The sequence below is a fragment of the Neophocaena asiaeorientalis genome, unplaced genomic scaffold, assembly GCF_003031525.2.
Source record: "Neophocaena asiaeorientalis asiaeorientalis breed wild unplaced genomic scaffold, Neophocaena_asiaeorientalis_V1.1 scaffold134, whole genome shotgun sequence".
In the NCBI taxonomy this organism is placed as follows: domain Eukaryota; kingdom Metazoa; phylum Chordata; class Mammalia; order Artiodactyla; family Phocoenidae; genus Neophocaena; species Neophocaena asiaeorientalis.
The window spans coordinates 18980451-19002594 of NW_020185339.1; the positions used below are offsets into that span (position 1 = coordinate 18980451).

The following is a 22144-nucleotide window of genomic DNA, read 5'->3' on the forward strand; positions in this document are numbered from 1 at the left end:
TAAAATATATGTGCTGAATTGTTCATCTCTTCCTTCTGGTACTAAATATAATTTAAGGAATATAGCAAGAGATGAATCATCATCACACAAGGGAAAAATAGGTAAGAAACAACATAGCTGTTAATAAAATTTAAAATGAAAGCAAGTGAAAAGTGGGTCTCTCTAAGCCAGACTTTTATGCACCTAACAGGCTTCTCAGAAATGAATGTTACTCACAAAAGTATATAGTAAAACTAACAAAACTTAACACTAGTTTTTATAAAGAAATACGAAATAAGAAACTACAAAATGACCTTTTCCTTTTTGGCATTATAGGAAACTAAAAAGTAAGTTATTCAAGTTGAAAATTAGTTTGTCTCCTTTTTAGTGGAAAAAATAGCTAGAAAAGGACTTTAATCCAATTGTTGGCATATGCCAGCTGTCCTGCAATCCATATAAGACAGGTACTGTCAGGGACAAAAGGTGATTACGTGAGGCTTAAAACTCATTGTATTTATAATATGTATCCCACAGGACATTATTACTACTGTTTCAAGGAGCAGTCATAGTCTCAAATGTGCTATAAAATGATCTTAGCTTTGGGAGCTTCCTTTTTGAATCTTCTAGCATCTATCAATAGTAATCTCACACAGCCCAGTTCTTCTAGTAACTAAAGAAGGCAATTCATACCAACAAGACAAGGGCAATGTGTTAACCTCCCCAGGGATCAGGATATTTTAGAAAATGCAGCCTTGACTCAAGGGAATGAATTGCTAGTAGTGATTCTTGGGGGCGGCAGGAGATATTTATTCTGGGAGGAAACACCTGTCAAATTATACCACGAAGTGGGCAGCCCACTCTGCCTGTCACTAAGACTGGGATGATTACCATACTATATGGTATTTACAAATTCACTATATTTATGCCTTTTTTTCTCCTGTAGGGCATGGTCCTAGTATTGAAAACTAATACGGTGTTAGCTAAAACTACTCAGTTTATATAAGTATATGCTGCATACCCTTGACTCACATCTAACTTTCACTGGAGAATAATTATTCTGATTGCAATTGATCTGTTATTTCTCAAGAACAGACATATTTTTACTTCATGTAAATTCATGGCAATATTTTTAACGTGTTACTGAATTGGAACACTACCCTACTTATTCAATTTCAACACTTTATCAGTGATATGCAGATTTTTCTAATTCCCAGTTTAACATATCCAAATACAGAAAATAAACTAAATACACAGATTGAATTTTTTTTCCACAACTTTCTTTAAGGAAATGCTGAAGATAGAAACTAGGAAATGCCATATTTTACCTTAATTTTAGGTGAAATTATAAAATAGAAATTCATTAATTAGTGTTAAGAAAAATAACATCCCCTCGGAAAAAAAAGATCTTATCACATGTTTACAGATACTAGTGCAAATTAAATAAATACACAATTACAACAGCCTCAACATTGTATCTAATTCATTACTCAATTTTAACATCCTCTTGTAGTTTTATACTTATTCTAGAGAGGCTGAAATTTATAAATTCTATTAAAATTAAAGGCCTTCCAGAACACTAAAATAATACTAAGACCATCGTAATTTCTTACGAATAATCATTTTTAAACATCTTTGAGTCTTCACATAAATAATTATGAAAATTTAACTAAGAAAAATATAATATCATAATCCATTAAAGAAAAAATACAGTGAGCTAGGCCAGTCAGTTTTTTAAGAAATAATTAAGTTAGTGTATTCAAGAGCACTCTTCTTCACTAAGATAGGAAAGTGAAACAAAATTAGCATTTTACTCCATGACAGAAAGTTTACTGTACTTCTAAATGCTTCACGTCTCTAAAAATACACTTCTCATTGTTTTAGAATACACACATATTTTATATTTGTGGGTTAGCACAGTTATTTGCTTCTTGAGAATATGTTACAAAATGAAGCACTCAAATGAACAAAACCTCACTGCAAAATTTTAGGAAATCTAAGATTATCTTGCCTGGGTCATATTTCAAAGACAGTGATCCATGTTGTTAGTCAGTGGGGGGAAAAAAAAAGATCAGTAGAAATATAAAATAGTCTTTAAAATCCAGACAGCAAATATAAAAAGAGACAGACTTAAGTGAAATCTGGGAAAGATATTTAAAGAAATGAGGTATGATGGAGCCATAGTGCTACAATTTATCTCAATATATTAAGTTTTAATAATAACCTATACTTCAAAGTTGCAATATCAGCAAATCATAAACTATCTGCTGTTGTGTTCTCATGACCTTTCTGGTCAGATGTTTAATAGTCACTAGTAAATACATTTAAAATAAGCATTAAGCTAACTGCATGATCATACGATAAGCATATCTGCCACTTAAGAAGGCAAATTATAAGTAAAAATGTAAGCAAACAATTTTGTATTAATAATAAATACAGTTTCAAGCATTTAACATTATCAATATTTTAAAAATTTAAATAATAAATGCAACTATTTTATACAGAACTGTACCATTTATTATACACACAAGTATATCAGTTCCCTTTGTTTACAAAGGCTGGTTATAGACAATATGGAATGTTACAGTACCATCTTGCATAAAATTTTAGTACAATTTTGTACTAGAAAAAGGGTGCAAAAACACCAGCCTAATAAACCTGACAAAATGAAATATCTTTTCTTTCTTTTTAAAAAGTACATCATTAACACATACACCACAAACTGTACATAAGCTTTTAAATCACCAACTGAAGATATGGTAGCAGGTATGTTGTAGTATTAACTATCTCTCCCATCAGTTTAATTTATTAAAGGCTTGCACTGCTACTCATTCAGGAACCTTTGTTGACATGTAAGCTTGTAATATGAATTACTTAACTCAGGTAAGTACAATTTAAAGGAGGCTAACAACAGCTGCCAAGAATTATTTGTAGTAAGAAACGTCCTTCTCACAGAAAATTCACTGAGGAGCAAACATGTTTGTATATCATTCTTCTTAAAATTTATTGTAGCTGGTCAAGATTCTCCATTTTGAACTTTGGATGCTGGTGGTTGCATGAAATCCTTAAAAGGAACTAGTGCCTCTTTAAGTGCAGAGCAGACTTCGGAAGATGAGCAGGTGATGCATTCTACTAAAGTTGGGTATAAGGCAATTACTTGTGCCCAGGTATTTCCATCAACTGTAACGCAAAAAGTATAAAACCTCAAAAAAGAGTGGATTGAAATGGCAGATTACCCAGTTAACATAAACACGATCCTTTAAACACAATGCAAAAAAAAAAAATCCAAAATATGGAAATTCCTCAAGCTTGTACCTTTTCTTTCTTTAAACTTTGGAAGACTTCCTGCAATATTTAATAAGGTATGAGTGAAAAATACATGATCAGTGTGCAGAATCATCAATACCACCAAATTTGACAAAGTACATTTAAAATGATACTTAAATATGTGAAGGTCTTGGAAGCTAACAAAACAACTCAGAATAATTCAAACCTTTGTCATTTTCAGTATAATAGCCAGAGAAGAAAGTGTACTTTTCAAGAACAATTAGAAAACAATTCAACTTTTTATGCAGTTATATGCTAAAAATATACATATATCTTAAATAATTTTCCTAATAATGTCCTCAATATTGATTTTAACTTCAAATGACCACACATAGATCCATTCTTCTCTTACAATGTTTGCTAATCTTTAATGTATCTGACTAGGTTTAAGCTGTAGTGGGGAGGGACATTTCTGCCTTCCTCATCACTATTATGAACAGCTAGTACAGTTAAATGTTATTTGGTGAATGGACAAAAGTGTTGTATTGGGCTTCCCTGGTGGTGCAGTGGTTGAGAGTCCGCCTGCCGATGCAGGGGACACGGGTTCGTGCCCCGGTCCGGGAAGATCCCACATGCCATGGAGCGGCTGGGCCCGTGAGCCATGGCCGCTGAGCCTGCACGTCCGGAGCCTGTGCTTCACAACGGGAGAGGCCAAAGTGACAGGCCCGCGTACAGCAAAAAAAAAAAAAGTGTTGTATCACAATTACTTTGTGATTTCCTTATACTCTGAGATCACATATTACATTTCTATTTTCCTATAAGTACTGTGCGTATTGTTGAGAGTGCAATACACGATAAAACCTGATGACAGAGTTTTCTTAGAAAGTATATGTATATGGCACTTGGCAGAACAAATCTCAAATTGCTGAGGCAGTGTAGTATAAAAGAAAGAACACTATACTACGCATAATGAGCTTTGGTTCCGTTTTTCACTCCAATTTACTGAGTGTCAACTAAGTGTCTAAAAACCTTTCTGAAATAAGTTAGTGCTGGGTGCCCCTGAACAAGTCAAATAATTTCTCATATCTTGACTTTCACTATAGAATAAAGAAATGAGGTTCTCAAACTAGTGTTCTTCAAGTTACTTCTTTAAAAAAACTGATGGTCAAATAAGTTTGGCAGATGTTGTACATATAATCGTCCTTTTGGGGGATTCATAATTCACACAGGTTCATAGTTAAAGAATAGGTTTAACTCTTATCCAATCCAAGGTTTCCAAAATTAATTTGATTATGGAATTTTTCCCCATTCAATATCTACTGACATCCCTCATCATTAATATTCATTCCTTAGTACATATCTTGGGAAATGCTAACCTGCTCATTTAATCTCTTCGCCACCTCAACAAGGGCTTCCTCAGAGTGGAGGTGGGAAGAAGAAAAGGGGTGTGGAGCTGACGGGTATTGGTGAGGGAGGGAATGTCAGGCCAGAGCTGCTCTGCTTTTAGCTGTTTTGTATGTTGGAAATCCACATCAGATTTCATTTGTAAAAAGAATTTTGCTGCTTAATAGCAACAACAAAAAAGAAACATTAAAAAAACCAATGGCCTAAGTAGTTTTAAACAGTCTGCTCCAGCTGTTGTCTATAAAGCTTTCCACTAATCATTTAACAAAAGATTACATAGAGAGAATTCTGGGAAATGGCAAAGTAGTAAGTACCAGGAATCTGTCTGTCCACCTAGACAACAACTGAACTGGCAGAATTTGATGCAACTATCTTGGAACTCTGGAGTCTACCGAAGGCTTGCAACTTCCAGAGGAAGACCTGGATAGTATATTGCAGTTAAGTTTCGTCAATCTAAGCCCTTAGCACAGTAGCAGCTACCCATCCTCTATTCCTAGCCATGTGGTAAGCAGTTGTGCAGATGTTCCTGGAGCAGCTTGCACGCAGCTTGTGGGAGGTCAGGGTGGGAAAACAGGATTCTATACTCCAAATATCAGGGGTCTGTGCTCTAATTGCTGATCACAGAGGTGCAAAGAGGCTTCAAGAACAAAAGAAAAAACAAATAATTCAAAAATGGGCAAAGGACTTGAATAGACATTTCTCCAAAGAAGATATACAAATGGCCGATAAAGCACATGAAAAGATGCTCAACACCATTAACCATTAGGAAAATGCAAATCAAAACAACAACGAGATACCACCTCATGCTTAATAGAATAGCTACTATAAAACAACAAACAAACAGAAAACAAGTGTAGGTGAGGCTGTAAAGAAGACAGAACCCTTGTTCACTGTTGGGGGGAATGTAAAATGGTACAGCCACTGTGGGAAACAGTATGGTGATGCCTCAAAAAACAAAAAATAGAATTTACCATATGACCCAGCAATTCCACTTCTGGTATATACCCAAAAGAATTAAAAGCAGGATCTCAAAGAGATATCTGTACACACATGCTCATAGCACCATTATGCACAACAGCTAACACCATGGAAGTAATCCAAGTGTCCACCAACGGATGAATGGATATATAGATATACACACACACAATGGAATATTATTTGGCCTCAAAAAAGAAGGAAAACTGCAACATACTAAAATATGGATGAACCTTAACAACATTAGCTAAGTGAAATAAGCCCGTCACAAAAAGGCAAATACTGTATGTTTCAACTTATATGAGGTACTTAGAGTAGTCAAGATCATAGACAGAAAAAGTAGAATGGTGGGCTTCCCTGGTGGTGCAGTGGTTGAGAGTCCGCCTGCCGATGCAGGGGACACGGGTTCGTGCCCCGGTCCGGGAAGATCCCACATGCCACGGAGCGGCTGGGCCTGTGAGCCATGGCCGCTGAGCCTGCGCATCTGGAGCCTGTGCTCCGCAATGGGAGAGGCCACAACAGTGAGAGGCCCGAATACCGCAAAAAAAAAAAAAAGTAGAATGGTGATTACCAGGGGCTAGGAGAAGTGGGGAATGGAGAGTTATTGTTTAACAAGTACAGAGTTTCAGTTATAAAATGAAAAGAGTTATGGACATGGCTGGTGGTGATGGTTGCCAACACTGTGAATGTATTTAATGTCACTGAAAAAATGGTTACCATAGTAAGTTTTGTTACATGTATTTTACTGCAATAAAAGAATTTGGGGGGAAAAAAAAAGACTGCATAGATTGAAAGCTATCTAGATTGGCCCAGATAGTCAACTGACCAAACTTATTCTTGGTTTATTATAGGAAAATACAAAAATAAATTATTTAAGATAACACCTTAAATTCAGGGGAAGCTACTCAAATTTCTTAAATTAAAATGTTTTAAAAAACTAACCATAGATCTTCATGGGCACTTTGGATTTAACTATGAAAAACAATGAAAAAGCTGTATGTATTGATATGGAAGAATCTCCATGATATTTAATGAAGTGGAAAATATGAAGAGTGTTCCGAACAGTAGGTAAAACCTGGGGCTATTATGCATATTAATTCGTGTTGAAAACTGGGGGTGTACTGGAGCACAGTTGACTTTTGAACAACACAGGTCTGAACTGTGTGGAACCGCTTATACACAGTAAATACTATAGTGCTACACAATCCCCAGCTGGCTGAATCCAAGGATGTAGAACCCCGGATACAGAAGAACCATCTAACTGCTTGGAAGGTCAGCACCCCTAACTCCTGCATTGTTCAAGGGCCGACTACATATGTATTTTGTATTTATATAATAAACTTATGGAAGGATCCACAAACTAATAAAAATGGTTGACTATGGTAATGTAAGAGCTGGGCAGATACAGAACAGGGGAAAGACATGTTCCCTGTACATCTTTCAATATTTTTGAATTTCTGAACCATGTATATGTTTACTACCTATTCAAATTTTTAATTAAAGATCAAGTAAGGTGATAAATAAGTCCAACAAATGCCTCCTCTCCCACTAGAAAACCCTAAAACAAATAACAAATGTTCTAAACAAATGTTGGGTGAACACTGGTTCCAAACCTTGTAGCCATCCCCTAGAATTAATTTTGGACTGACTACTTGCATGTCCAACATATTTCTGCTGGGAAGGCCTGGACTTCTCTAAGTTGTCTTCTTCTTTTCTGTTTCTTAATGAAGCTTATCATACCATTTTAATATGTTACCATATCATCATCATCATTTATGGTTACATTTAATTTAATTCTTCACTTAATATGCCCAAAGGTATAATTCAAACTCAAACAATTTTTAACATTAATTTAGTTAGATCATCTATCATTACTAGGCTGCCCTACCCATGGCCCATTGACTTCGTAAAAAGCAGGTTACTAAGTTTTCCTTCCCTTTTCTTCCTTTATACAAATTCTGGTTACATTCTTGACAGCTATCTAAAGATCATAAAAAAATAAAATAAAAAATAATGCAAGTACTATGCACTGAAATACATATGCTGTATTTAATACATCTATAGCAATAACATGAAAAATAGAGAAGTTCCTGTTTATTTCTTAAGTATAACATATTTCTAAGAATCAAATTCTATCCTGTGATCTAATAAAGATTTTACTGGTCTCCAGGAAATCAATGCATGGTCTCCCTCTCTGAAAATTCAACCAGAACATTTTATTAAGATAACTCAAATTTGAACTTGATGGGATAAATTAAGGACACTGTTCCAGAATTTTTCTTAGAAATTCTACTCCTTCTTTTGGGTTGAATATACACAAGTCTACTGCCTCTTAATATCCAGTATAATACTCATGCTTTCTAGGCCAAAGTAACAGTCAGTGAATTTTGAAAACAGAAAAATATGTATTTAACTGTGTAACAACTGACAGGAACAAATATGCTGGGACTCACTTATTAGGCATTTATTAGGAACCTACTTTTTTCTTGGTTACTAAAAGTAATGCTGGGCTTCCCTGGTGGCGCAGTGGTTGAGCCTGCCTGCCGATGCAGGGGACGCGGGTTCGTGCCCCGGTCCAGGAAGATCCCACATGCCATGGAGCGGCTGGGCCCGTGAGCCATGGCCGCTGAGCCTGTGCGTCCGGAGCCTGTGCTCCGCAAACGCTGCTTAAAGCGCCAGTCTGCTAAGGTGCTTGTGCCTGAATATAAGTAAACACACTTCCTTCTATAACAAAGTCTTATATAAAAAGTCAGCTGAACCAGTGTTCTCAGTGACACAAATGACTTATACTCTGATGCCAGCTCTTTATCTTGTCCTGGACCAGTAGCTGGTCCAAAAAAAAACACACACACACACACTTTGAGCAGCAGTCTTGTAAAGGATTCAAAATAGGATAAAACACGGTTCAAATAGCCTGTCAAGAAGTTTACACTTTAAGAGGCATGAGTCATGTACCTGCATAACTATAATACAAACAGAGTGCTTTAAGACACAGGCACACATAAAAGAGCTACAAGTTCGCCAAAAAAAGAAATTGCTCACCTTTAAGGAATAAAAACAAGGCTTAAAAGTGGTGTGATATCTGAACAGGGTGGATATGGGCAGGAGAATGGAATGAGCAAAGGACTAGGAATACTTGGATAGACTAAGAATTTTAGTTTGGTGAGAGAGTAGGATATATGAAGTCTAGTGGGAAATAAAGCATGAATAGAATGGAGTCAGACAGTAGTACTCTTTGTATTTGGTAGGTTATGGTTAATGAAAACGATTATTTTGTTTTGTTTTACAAGGATGGAAAAATGAATGACCAAAGCTACACTTTTGGAAAAATCATTTCTGGCATTAATGTAAGAATGGATTGGATAGAAATGAGTGACAGAAAGAGGAAACAAATGAGAAAAGGCTATAAAAATAATTCACAGTTTCTTATATCTATATGATAAATCACTACAAATGCAGAAGCCTCCTACAACCCCAAAAAGTCAGTCATGTTCTACATTAAAAACATATAAAATATCGGGGCTTCCCTGGTGGCGCAGTGGTTGAGAATCTGCCTGCTAATGCAGGGGACATGGGTTCGAGCCCTGGTCTGGGAGGATCCCACATGCCGCGGAGCAACTAGGCCCGTGAGCCACAACTACTGAGCCTGTGCGTCGGGAGCCTGTGCTCCACAACAAGAGAGGCCACGATAGTGAGAGGCCCATGCACCGCAATGAAGAGTGGCCCCCGCTTGCCACAACTAGAGAAAGTCCTCACACAGAAACGAAGACCCAACACAGCAAAACTAAATAAATTAATAAACTCCTACCCCCAACATCTAAAAAAAAAAAAATATATATATATATATATAATATAAATTATCTATATTCAGACCAATTTAGTTTAAAAAAATCCAGCCAGACTGTGAAGTCAAGATCATAGCAGTGTGAGAAGCTCCCTTTGTCTCTTCTCTTCAATCTATAACTAGTAAAACATCCATAACTCAATAAAAGTGTCTCTGCCGAATACACCAGGATTCCAGAGAATTCCACACATCTGTACAACTATACATAAGAGTGGATGGACTACGAATTCCCTGGTGGTGCAGTGGTTAGGACTCCGCACTCTCAATGCCAAGGGCCTGGGTTCAATCCCTAGTCAGGGAACTAAGATCCCACAAGCAGTGTGGCCAAAAAAAGAGTGGATGGGCTGAAACACACAGAGAAGGCAGGACCAGGGAAACAGTGAAGGTGGTGCCTGCAGTCCTAGATCCCCAGCCACAGCAGCTAAGCCTGCAGCCTCAGAAAACCTGGTAGCAGCAGGGCAGGTGATGCACATGACTCCAGCTTCTCAGCCACAGCAGTGGCTAAGGCTACAGGGAACTAGGCAACAACAGGGCCTGCAACGTTATCCCTCCAGTCATGCAGGCACATATGACTCTGGCCCTTTTGCCCATAGCAGCAGCGTCCATGAAACTGATAACCCTGGATGTGGCAAAAGCACCCAAGACCTCAGCTCCTCACCCCAACCACTCTCTGTCCCCACTGCACTGGACCCAGAAGCATGGATCCAGGAGATCCCAGACATGGTGGACACACCTGCTATCTCAGTGCCATAGGCAGTGACACCAGTAACAACAGCGACACTGGCAGCAGCAAGGTACCAGCAACCCTGAAAGCATAAGCAGTGACAACAAGGGCACCAGACAACACCTATAGCAGAGGCAGTGGAGGATGGAAAGTGTCATTTCTCAAATATAACCATAGGCAACTCAGGTAAGAGAAACCAAAAACTTGTACTATAGTGCCACCTACTGAAAAACAAAAGAAAGGCCTCTAATTACTAACCTGTTAAATTGTTAGAGTCAAATAAAAAAGAAGCCTTACTAAAGAAGAGGTGTGTGTTACTTCAAATATATGAGAGGAACAACTCATCAAGCACCATGAAAAACCAGAGTAATATGGTATCACAAAAGAAAATGAAAGTTCTCCAGAAACCAAACTTAAAATTAAACAATACTGCAATCTAACTGACAGAATTCAAAATAGCTGTTCTAAAGAAATTCAACAAGCTACAAGAAAACTCAGAAAGGTAGTTCGATGAGCTTAGGAATAATATTAATGAGCAGAGGAATACATTACCAAAGAAACTGAAACTGAAAAGGAACCAAACAGAAATTCTGGAGCCAAAGAACTCAATAAATGAGATGAAGAATGCGTAAGAACATATGGGAAATAGAGCAGACCATATGGAAGAGAGAATTAGCTAGCTCAAAGATAGAAATTAAGAAATCAATACAAGTAGAAGAGGAAAGAGAGCTAAGATTTTTAAAAAATGAAGGAATTCTATAAGAACTATCCAACTCTATTAGGAAAAGCAACATCAGAATAATGAGTATCCCAGGAGAAGGGGACAGAGGGTTTATTTAAAGAAATAATAGCTGAAACCTTCCTAAACCTGGGGAAGGAACTGGATATACAAGTCCATGAATCTAAGAGAACAGCTAATTACCTCAACGCAAAAAGACCTTCTCCAAGGCATATTAAAACTGTGAAAAATCAATGACAAAGAAAGAATTTTAAAAGCATCCTGGGAAAAAAGAATGGTAACCTACCATTAGGTAACTCATTAGGCTATCAGCAGATTTCTCTTAAGAAAATCTATAGGCCAGGAGAGAATGGAATGACATACTCAAAATGTTGAAAGATTAAAAACAATCAGCCAAGCATACTCTATCCAGCAAAGTTATCCTTCAGATATGAAGGAGAAATAAAGCCTTTCCCAGACAAACAAGCTGAGGGAGTTCATCAACAAAGACCTGCCTTAGGAGAAATGTTGAAAGGAGCTCTTCTACTTGAAACAAAGAGGTAAAAGTACACAAAACATTGAATAAGGTGATAATACAGACAAAATCTTTTAAATAATTATAGCATGAAGGTTAAAGGGGAAAAAGCAGTAAAAAATAACTATAACTATTTTAATTTAGTAACAAAATCACAACATAAAAAAGGATAATTTGAGACAACAAAAAACGCAAAAGGGGAATAGGAAAAGGACAGAACCTGTATAGGCAAATAACATGCTATCAGCAGAAAAAGAAATATTTCATCTATGAGACATGTCATAAACATCAAGGTAAACACAAAATATAAATCTAGAGCAGAGATTCAAAACATAAAAAAGGAGAAAACTGATAAAAACATCATAAAAAACCCAACAAATGAAACTGGCAGAAACACAAGGAAAGAGAAACAATGGAGATATAGACCAACCAGAAAACAAAAGATAAAGTGGCAGTACTCAGTCCTCATCCATCAATAATCACCCTAAATGTAAATGGATTGAATTCACCAATCAAAAGACACAGACTGGTTGGATGGATTAAAAAATAAGGCCCAAGTACATGCTGTCTCCAGGAGACTCGTGTCAGCTCTGAAGACAAACACAGGCTCAAAATGAAGGGATGGAAGATGATACTTCAAGCACATGACAGCCAAAAGAAAGTGGATGTACCCATACTCATATCAGACAAAATACACTTCAAGCCAAAAAAGGTAACAAGAGACAAAGATGAATACTATATAATGATAAAGGGGAAAATTCATCAAGAAGACATAACAGTTAATATATATGTACCTAACAGTTAATACGTATGTACCTAACATAAAAGCACCAAAATATATAAAGCAATTATTAATACATCTAAAGGGAGAAACTGACAGCAACACAGTAACAGTAGGTGACTTTAACACCTCACTTACAGCAATGGATAGATCATTCAGACCGAAAGTCAACAAATAAATAGTGGCCTTCAGTGAAACATTAGACCAGATGGGCTTGATAGATTTATAGAGAACATGCCATCCAAATGCACCAGAATACACATTCTTCTCAAGTGCACATGGAACATTATTAAGGACAGACCATATGTTGGGGTACAAGTCTCAATAAATTTAAGAAGACTGAAACCATATCAAACATCTTTTCTGATCACAAATGGTATGACACTAGAAATCAACTACAAAAAGAAAGCTGGAAAAATCACAAATATGTGGAAACTAAAGAAACATGCTACTGAACAACTATTGGGTCAATGAAGGAAGCAAAGGATAAATTTTAAAAACACCTGAAGACAAATGGAAACAAAAATACAACATTCCAAAATCTATGGAATGCAGCAAAAGTGGTATTTATGGGGAAGTTTATAGCAATACAGGCCTGCCTCAAGAAACAAAAATCTCAAAAAATCTAACCTTATACCTAAAGGAACTAGAAAAGGACAAATGAAGCCCAAAGTCAGTGGAAGAAAGGAAACAATAAACAGCAGAGCAGAAATAACTGAAATAGAGACTAAAAAGACAATAGCAAAGATCAATAAAACTAAGAGCTGCTTCTTAAAAAAGAGCAATAAAACTGAGAAACCTTTAGCTAGACTCACTGAGGAAAAAAGAGAAGGCTTAGATGAATAAAATCAAAAACAAAAGAGGAGATGGACTTCCCTGGTGGTCCAGTGGTTAAGACTCTGTGCTTCCACTGCAGGGGGCATGAGCCTGATCCCTGGTTGGGGAACTAAGATCCCGCATACCATGCAGCATGGCCAAAAAAATTTAAAAAAAAAAAAGAGAAATAACAACAGATACCACAAAAATAGAAAACATTATGAGAATACTATGAACAGCTATATGCCAACAAAATGGACAACGTAGATGAAATGGATAAATTCTCAGAATCATACAATCTTCCAAGACTGAATCATGAAGAAACAGGAAATCCGAATAGACTGATCACTAGCAAGGGGACTGAAACGGTAATAAAAAACCTCTTAAAAAAACAAAAATCCAGGACCAGATGGCTTCACAGGTGAATTCTACTAAACATTCAAAGAAAATTTAATACTAATGCTTCCTAAATTCTTCCAAAAAATAGAAGGGGAGGGAATGCTTCCTAACTCATTTTACAAGGCCGCCATTACCCTGATACCAAAATCAAATAAGGACAACAAAGAAAAAAGAAAACTGCAAGCCAATATGTCTGTTGAACATAAATGCAAACACTGTCAACAAAATATTAGTAAACTGAACTCAACAATACGTTGAAAGGATCATACACAATCATTAAGCAGGATTTATTCCAGAGAGACAAATTAATTTCAACTGCAAATTAATCAACACGATACACCACATTAACAAAATGGATAAAAACCTTATGATCATCTCAACAGATACAGGAAAAGCATTTGACAAGATTCAAAGCCTATTTTTCTAATAAAAACTCTCAATAAAATGGATATAGAAGACTGTACCTCAACAATAATAAAAGCTGTATGACAAACCCACAGCTAACATCATACACAGTGGTGAAAAATTGAAAGCCATCTCTCTAAGGTCAGGAAAAGGACAAGAATACCCACTCTCACCACTCTTATTCAACATGGTATTGGAAGCCCTAACCAAAGCAATTAGGCAAGAGAAAGAAATAAAAGGCATCAAAATTGGAAAGGAAGACATAAAACTATCACTATTTCTGGATGACATGATTTTATATATAGAAATCCTAAAGACTCCACCAAAACACTGTCAGGAATAATAAATGAATATATTAAAGTTTCAGGGTATGAAATCAACATACACAAATCTGTTGCATTCTGTACACTAGCAACAAACTATCAGAAAGAGAAGTCAGGAAAACAGTCTCATTTACAATCGCAGCAAAAAGAATAAAATACCAAGGAACAAATTTAACCAACGAGGTGAAAGAACCTGTACACTGAAAACTATAAGACACTGGTGAAAGAAACTAAAGAAGACGCAAAGGAATAGAAAGATATTCCATACTCATGGATTGGAAGAATTAACATTGTTAAAATGTCCATATTACCTAAAGCAACCTACAGAGTCAATGTAATCCCTATCAAAATCCCAATGATATTTTTCACAGAAATAGAACAAAAAAATCCTAAAATTTATATGGAACCACAAAAGACCCTGAAGAGCAAAGCAATCCTGAGAAAAAAAGAACAAAGCTGTAGGTATCACACTCCCTGTTTTCAAATTATACTACAACACTGTAGCAATCAAAACATCCTGGTATTGCCAGCAAAACAGACACACAGATCAATGGAATTCAGTTGAGAGCCTAGAAATAAACCCACACATATATGGAAAATTAATTTACATCAAAAGAACAAAGAACATACAGTGGAGAAAGGACAGTGTCTTCAATAAGAGGCATTGGGAGAACTGGACAGCCAGACGCAAAAGAATAAAACTAGACCACTATATTACTTATCTTACACCAGACACAAAAATCAACTCAAAATGGATTAAAGACTTGAATGTAAGACCTGAAACCATAAAAATCCTAGACAAAAACATAGGCAGTACACTCATTCACACTGGCCTTAGAAATATCCTTCTGGATATATCACCCCAGGCAAGGGTAAGAAAAGCAAAAATAAATAAATGAGAGTGTATCAAACTAAAAAGCTTCTGCACAGTAAAGGAAACTATCAACAAAATGAAAAGATTACCTACCAAATGGAAGAAGATATTTGCAAATCATTATATCTGATAAGGGGTTAATATCCAAAATACATAAAGAACTTATACAGCTCAACAACAAAAAAACAAACAACTCTATTAAAAAATGGGCAGAGGATCTGAATAGACATTTTTCCAAAAACGACATAGAGATGGGGCTTCCCTGGTGGCACAGTGGTTAAGAATCCGCCTGCCAATGCAGGGGACACGGGTTCGAGCCCTGGTCCGGGAAGATCCCACAGGCCGCGGAGCAACTAAGCACGTGCGCCACAACTACTGAGCCTGAGTGCTGCAACTACTGAAGTCCGCGTACCGAGAGCCTGTGCTCCGCAACAAGAGAAGCCATCACAGTGGAAGCCTGTGCACCTCAACGAAGAGCAGCCCCCGCTCAACACAACTAGAGAAAGCCTGCGTACAGCAACGAAGACCCAATGCAGCCAAAAAATAAATAAATTAAAAAAAAAAAAAAGACATACAGATGGCCATAGGCACATGAAAAGATTCTCAACATGACTAATCATTAGGGAGATGCAAATCAAAACCACAAAGAAATATAACCTCATGCCCATTAGAATGACTACTATTGAAAAGGCAAGAAAGTAACAAATGTTAGGATGTGGAGGGGAAAGGGAATCCTTATACAATGTCAGTGAAAATGTAAATTTGTGTAGCCACTATGGAAAACAGTATGGAGGTTCCTCAAAAAATTAAGACTAGAACTACCATATGATCCAGCAATTACACTTCTGGGCATTTATCTGAAGAATATGAAAATACTAATCTGAAAAGATACATGCATCCCATGTTCATCACAGCATTATTTACAATAGCCAAGAAATGGAAACATCAATGGATTAATGGCTAAAGACGATGCTCTATACACACACACACATATATACATATATATACAATGGGATACTACTACTCAGCCATAAAAAAAGAAGGAAATCTTGCCATTTGCAACAGCATGATGGAACTTGAGGGTATTATGCTAAGCAAAATAAGTCAGATGGAGAAAGACATATACTGTATGATTTCACTCCTATGTGGAATATTTTTTTTAAAAAATAATAAACAAACCAAACCAAATAAAAACAAACACATAGATACAGAGAACAGAGTAGTGGTTACCAGAAGGGAAGGGAGATGGGGGAGGGTGAAATGGATAAAGGGGGACATCTGTACGGTGATGGATAAAAACTAAACTTTTGGTGGTGAGCACACTAGTGTAGTATATACACAAGTAAAAATATAATGTTGTACACATGAAACATATAACGTTATAAACCAATCGTACCTCGATAAATAAAATAATAATAAACCACAAGGAGGTGTCACTTCAAACCTGTTTGAATGGTGTCATCAAAAAAAGAAGAAATATTAAGTGTTAGCAAGGATGTGGAGAAAAGGGAAGCCTTGTGCCCTGTGCATGGGAATGTAATTTAGTACAACCACCATGAAAAACTGTATAGTTTCCTCAAAAAATTAAAAATAGAACTACCATATGATCCAGCAACTCCACTTCTAGGCATATGTCCAAAGAAAAAGGAAACAGGATCTCAAAGAGATAACCGCACCCCCAATGTTCATTGTAGCATTACTCACAATAGCCAAGACATAGAAACAACCTAAGTGTCCATCAATGGATGAATGGATAATGATGTGCTACATGTGTATATGTATATTTATATGTATTTGTAAACACACATATACACACACACACAACAAAATATTATTCACCCGTGAGAAAGAGGAAAATCCTGCCTTTTGAGACAATGGGATAGACCTGAGGGCATTATGTTAAGTGAAATGTCACATAGAGAAAGACAAATACTATATTATGATATCGCTTATATGTGGAATCTAAAAAAGCTGAACTCCTAGAAACAGAGGGTAGAATGGTGGTTGCCAATTCTGGGAGGGTCAGGGAAATGGGTAGATGTTGGTAAAAGGGTACAAACTTCCAGGTATAAGATGAATAAATTCCAGGGATTTAGTATACAGCATGGTGATTACAGTTAATAATACTGTGTTATATACTTGCAAGTTGCTAAGAGAGTAGATCTTAAAATGTTCTCAGCGCAGACAAGGAATGGTAATTGTGTGACATGATGGAGGTGTTAGCTAACACTTCCATGGTAAACATATTGCAATATAAAAAGGTATCAAATCAACAAGTTGTATACCTTCAACTTATACACGGTTGTATGTCAACTACATCTCAAAGCTGGGGGGAAAAAAGTCAGCAAAATTTGCTTAAAATAAAGAAAACATTACAAAGTAATTTTACTTAATTGACATCCTAATGGACTTGCTGCTTTGTTGTCATAAGGCCTGGAGAAAAATGTCTTATAGCTGTTATGTTCCTAAAACTCAGTTAACTTAATAGTAGTATAAAAGTACAACACAAATAGAACATAAATGTTATAAATTTAGAATAACTGAGTTTCCAAGCACTTACCATTCTCAGGCTGAGTTTTCTTAAGTGAATCAATGAGAGTACTGACTGCTTTTAAGACAAATATGATTTCTGTTACTTGTTGCCTAAAAAAAGGATGGGAAATTATTTCCATCAAGATTTCAAGATATGCCATGTGTGTTTTGTACTAAGTTATACAAATAGACATACTTTGGAAAACATTAAACACAAAACAATGCAAAGCTAATATCAGTTTTAAATTCTTATAAAAGAAAATCATTTCATTAACATGTACTTCAGTGTGCAATTAAGATTTATAGTTATTCTAAGTTATCAACATTAAAATGGGGGAGGCAATCTACTCATGCAAATCTAAATTTATTAGTAAGGTATTTCATAGAACTACTTCAAATTAAAACACTGTACAAGATGTGCTTTTAAAACTTCTACAGCAGTTTTTCTTTTTTTTTTTTAACTTATTAGTACTAAAAGAGATTTGCAAAGCTTAAAGGGAAATAAAGATCACTATTACCCCCTTCACATATTTTATCATGCTGTGAAAAGTATCTTTAAAATCACCATAGTACTTATTTAACTTTCTAAAACAACAAATAAGAAATATGCTCAAAATCAACCCCAAGGTGACACTGTTTGGAGACATTAGCAATGAAGAATAAACTTGGAGTAAAGGACCAACAAGAGTAGTTTGATTTCTTTCTTTCTCCTTGCAGAAATATATCTCTTCTGCTCTGTAGTCCTCCCCCACACCCTACTCCTGGTATGAATCTGTGTTATCACTCAACAGATAAGATTTTCCTAATACTATGACAGGGTACTATTTCAAGCCTCCCTTTGTAAGTATACAAATATTTTATTGTGTTGCAGTGTAGCTTTTTAGAAAATAATGCAATAATACTGCATCAAACACAGGATGATACAATGTAACAACTATAAATAAGACTCAATTTAAAGCAATAAACACTTAAAACACAAAAAATGAAGGAAAGCTGCTTTCTGAAATCGAATAATATCTTATACTCCAATAAAAATATTCCAATCAAGGCAACTCCATTACTGCTTTTCCAAGTATGCTTCAGAGGTCAATTTTAATAAATCAATTTTCAATCATGACAATAACCAAATTATTAACATGTCTTTGGAATATTTTTGTATAAAATCCACTAGGAAGGTATAATTTATGTTCTAGAAATTCAAAATACAGTGGATGCTAGAAGTAGAAATACAAATGGCAAATAAGCATTGGTAATTAAAAAAAGAAAAGAAAAATTAAAAAAAAGCAAACTACTATGTGGATATTTCTTCATTCATCAAATTTTTAAAAAGAAAAAATAAGTGATAAAATGGCAAATAATTTTAAACTGCTAAAAATTGAGGGAAAAGATAGTCATATACTCCTGGGAGAACATAAACTGATAGAAGTCTCTAACAGGCCATTTTTAATATATATCAAAACCTTTTAAAATGTCTATATCTTTTGACAGGTCAATCCCAACTCTGGAGATTTATTCTAAGTAAATAAGAATGTAAACAAAGACTTAGGGTTACTGATTTACTGCCTTATGAGATGGGACCTGGAATGATTTTCCTAACTCTTTCCTGACTTTGATAACTTTGTCTTCCAATATTATTTTCTGTTTGCTTCTTTGATAACTTTGTCTTCCAATATTATTTTCTGTTTGCTTCATTTGCTTTGCCTTAACCTCTAACTTACACATTAATAAATAGATTGGAGGGGCTTCCCTGGTGGCACAGTGGTTGAGAGTCCGCCTGCTGATGCAGGGGACACGGGTTCGTGCCCCGGTCTGGGAAGATCCCACATGCCGCGGAGCGGCTGGGCCCGAGAGCCATGGCCGCTGAGCCTACGCATCCGGAGCCTGTGCTCCGCAACGGGAGAGGCCACAACAGTGAGAGGCCCGCGTACCGCAAAAAAAAAAATAGATTGGCAACATAACTGCAATTTATGATTGTATTTTTTGATGAATTCTGATATATACCCCAACTTTGATTAGCCTTGGCTTAGCAGAAAGACCTAGATCCCCTTCAACTGGCATGGCATGACTACATGAGAAGCAAATCAGTTTAGGTACAAGGGCTTAATTAAGCAAATTAGATGAAAAGAAGATCTAAGATATGGCTAGATGACTTACAGAGAAACCTAGAAATAACTGTAAAACAAATTAGGAAGTTCATAAAGTATGATTTATCTATTATTTTCTCTCTAGAGAGATTCACGATCATGTGTTCATACAGATCCACAAGTCCTTACCCAGAAATCTTTGAGAAGATATATTTTAGAATTCAATTTTTTTCGAATTAAAATAAGTAATTTGGTATATATACCATATATTACTTAACCTCCATGAGCAGTATGAAAAAGCACCCCATAATAAAACACAGTAATATATCTGCAGCAAAACTTATGAATATTTACACTGTATGGGATAAATAAAATTATAAACAGGCTCAGGTTAAGTTCAGATCACTTATGAAAACACTTGATTTCCAGAGCTTTTTAAAAGTATTAATAACTATGACAGTGTATTTCCTTCTTTAATTAAAAAAATACATATATACATATACCTTGGAAGAGGGCATTTACCACTTAATCTTTCATCCTCTATATAACGATGTAGTACATCTTGAGACCTCTTTAGAAGCACTGAGAGTGCCATCCGTGAGATGTAGCCTTCTTGAGGTGTTGTGACTTTATTGCTGAAGGAAAACTGGAGCAGTGTTTCAAAACACATTTTAGAAAATTCTTCTCTCAAACGAATATCAATCTCTGCTTCTGTAGAATTAACAATGTTTGATGGTTAATACAAGGTTAAATAAATACACCTTAATGACACAATTCTTAGCAAACTAGGAATAGAAGGAAATTCCTTAACTGATAAAGAGCATCTATGAAAAACTTATACCATACACACACACACACATACACACACGCACACACACACACACACAGAGAAACAGTTTTCCTCCTGGCAAGGTCAAAAAACAAGGTAAGACTATCCACTCTCATCACTTCAACATTTTTCTTGTCTTGGTCTTTTTATACACTTCTACAGCACTAGAGTACCTCTCAACAATCTTCTACATGGTCAAACTTGGAATAATCCGTTTGTCTGTCTGTTTCCTTTTTTCTCTTGGCAACATCTTCCCTGGACCCTGACCGCTGCTCCAGTCTGGACTAGTTGCTCTCTGGACATACTGTCCAGTTATATCCTGGAACTAGTCTTTGGCCTCACCCTGTGAGTTGTTTTTTTCCTCTCTTGTGTTATATCTTATTTTCTAGACCTCATGCTTTCCCTTTTTTTTGATTTACTCCTTTGTTTTCACAGGGCATATTCTGTAGTACCTGAGAAAGTGAATGGGAAGTAAAAATTCTGAGACCTTACATTTCTGAAAATGTCATTTTACTGTGGTACTCAAAGTGTGGTTCCTAGCATTATCAGCACCACCAGAGAACTTGTTAGAAATGCAAATTCTCATGCCTCACCCCAGACCTACTGAATCAGAAACTCTGAGGTTACAGTCCAGCAATGACTTCACTCCAGGAGAGGATAATGCACACTGCCATTTGAGCATTACCATTCTACACTCCTCACTTGGCCAACAGTGAGCCTAGGTATAAAACGCCATGTTAAAAATCTTATCCATTTATGACTATGAAACCATAGCCTCAATGTCTCTCAGCATGTAGTGTTGCTGAGAATTGCAATGTCCTTTTGATACAACTCTTTTGTGTTTGAACTTTTTTCTTTTCTTTTTGAAATCTTCTCTTTATTTCTATTATTCTGGTATTTCATGATGACATGTCTTATTGTGAGTCTTTTTTTTTCTTTCACTATTCTGGGTACTGAGAGACCGCTTTTAATCTGCAGATTTGAATCTTCAGTTTGTTTCTTTGATAATTTCCTTTCCTAGCTTTTCTCTATTCTCTCTTTCTGGAAGACCTATTGTCAGATGTTAGATCCCTCGGATCCATTTTATTTCTTTCTTCTCATACTGTCCACTTGTTTGTCTTTGCTCTACTTCTGGGTTATATTTTCTTAATGTTTTCTTCCAACCCTCCATTGAACATATTTCAGCTATCATATTTTTAGCTTCTTTGAGCTCTTTCGTGTTCTGATTGTCCCATTTTAATATCATTCTTCTTGTTTCATGAATGTAAAATCTTTTATCTCCTTAAGCATCCTAATTATATATTTTTTTAAATAAATGTTTTCTATGGCTCTGCATTTTATCTCTTTCCTACCAGTTTCTTTCACCCTCTCATTTGTTTTGGTCTTTCTCTTTTGTGTTGGAAGATTTCCTCAAACGCCTGTGAGCTGTGGCTGTCAAATCATACTTAAGAGCAGGGGACCAGGGCTTCCCTGGTGGCGTGGTGGTTGAGAGTCCGTCTGCTGATGCAGGGGACATGGGTTCGTGCCCCGGTCCGGGAAGATCCCACATGCTGCAGAGTGGCTGGGCCCGTGAGCCATGGCCGCTGAGCCTGCGCGTCCGGAGCCTGTGCTCCGCAACGGGAGAGGCCACAACAGTGGGAGGCCTGCGTACTGCAAAA

General features: G+C 36.3%; 1 protein-coding gene across 4 annotated transcripts in view; it reads right to left on the minus strand.

Annotated features, from left to right (window-relative positions):
• Positions 1-1276: 1276 nt before the first annotated feature.
• Positions 1277-22144, minus strand: part of MON2 (MON2 regulator of endosome-to-Golgi trafficking) — a 121210-nt gene continuing 100342 nt past the window's right edge. For all 4 annotated transcript variants that reach the window (XM_024736574.1, XM_024736573.1, XM_024736571.1 and 1 more), the window contains 3 exons: positions 20161-20368; positions 17602-17684; positions 1277-3156 (listed from right to left, as the gene is read on the minus strand). In XM_024736574.1, coding sequence (XP_024592342.1) covers positions 2993-3156; positions 17602-17684; positions 20161-20368 — 455 coding nt within the window. In that variant the 3' untranslated portion in view covers positions 1277-2992. The remainder of the gene's footprint in view (positions 3157-17601; positions 17685-20160; positions 20369-22144) is intronic.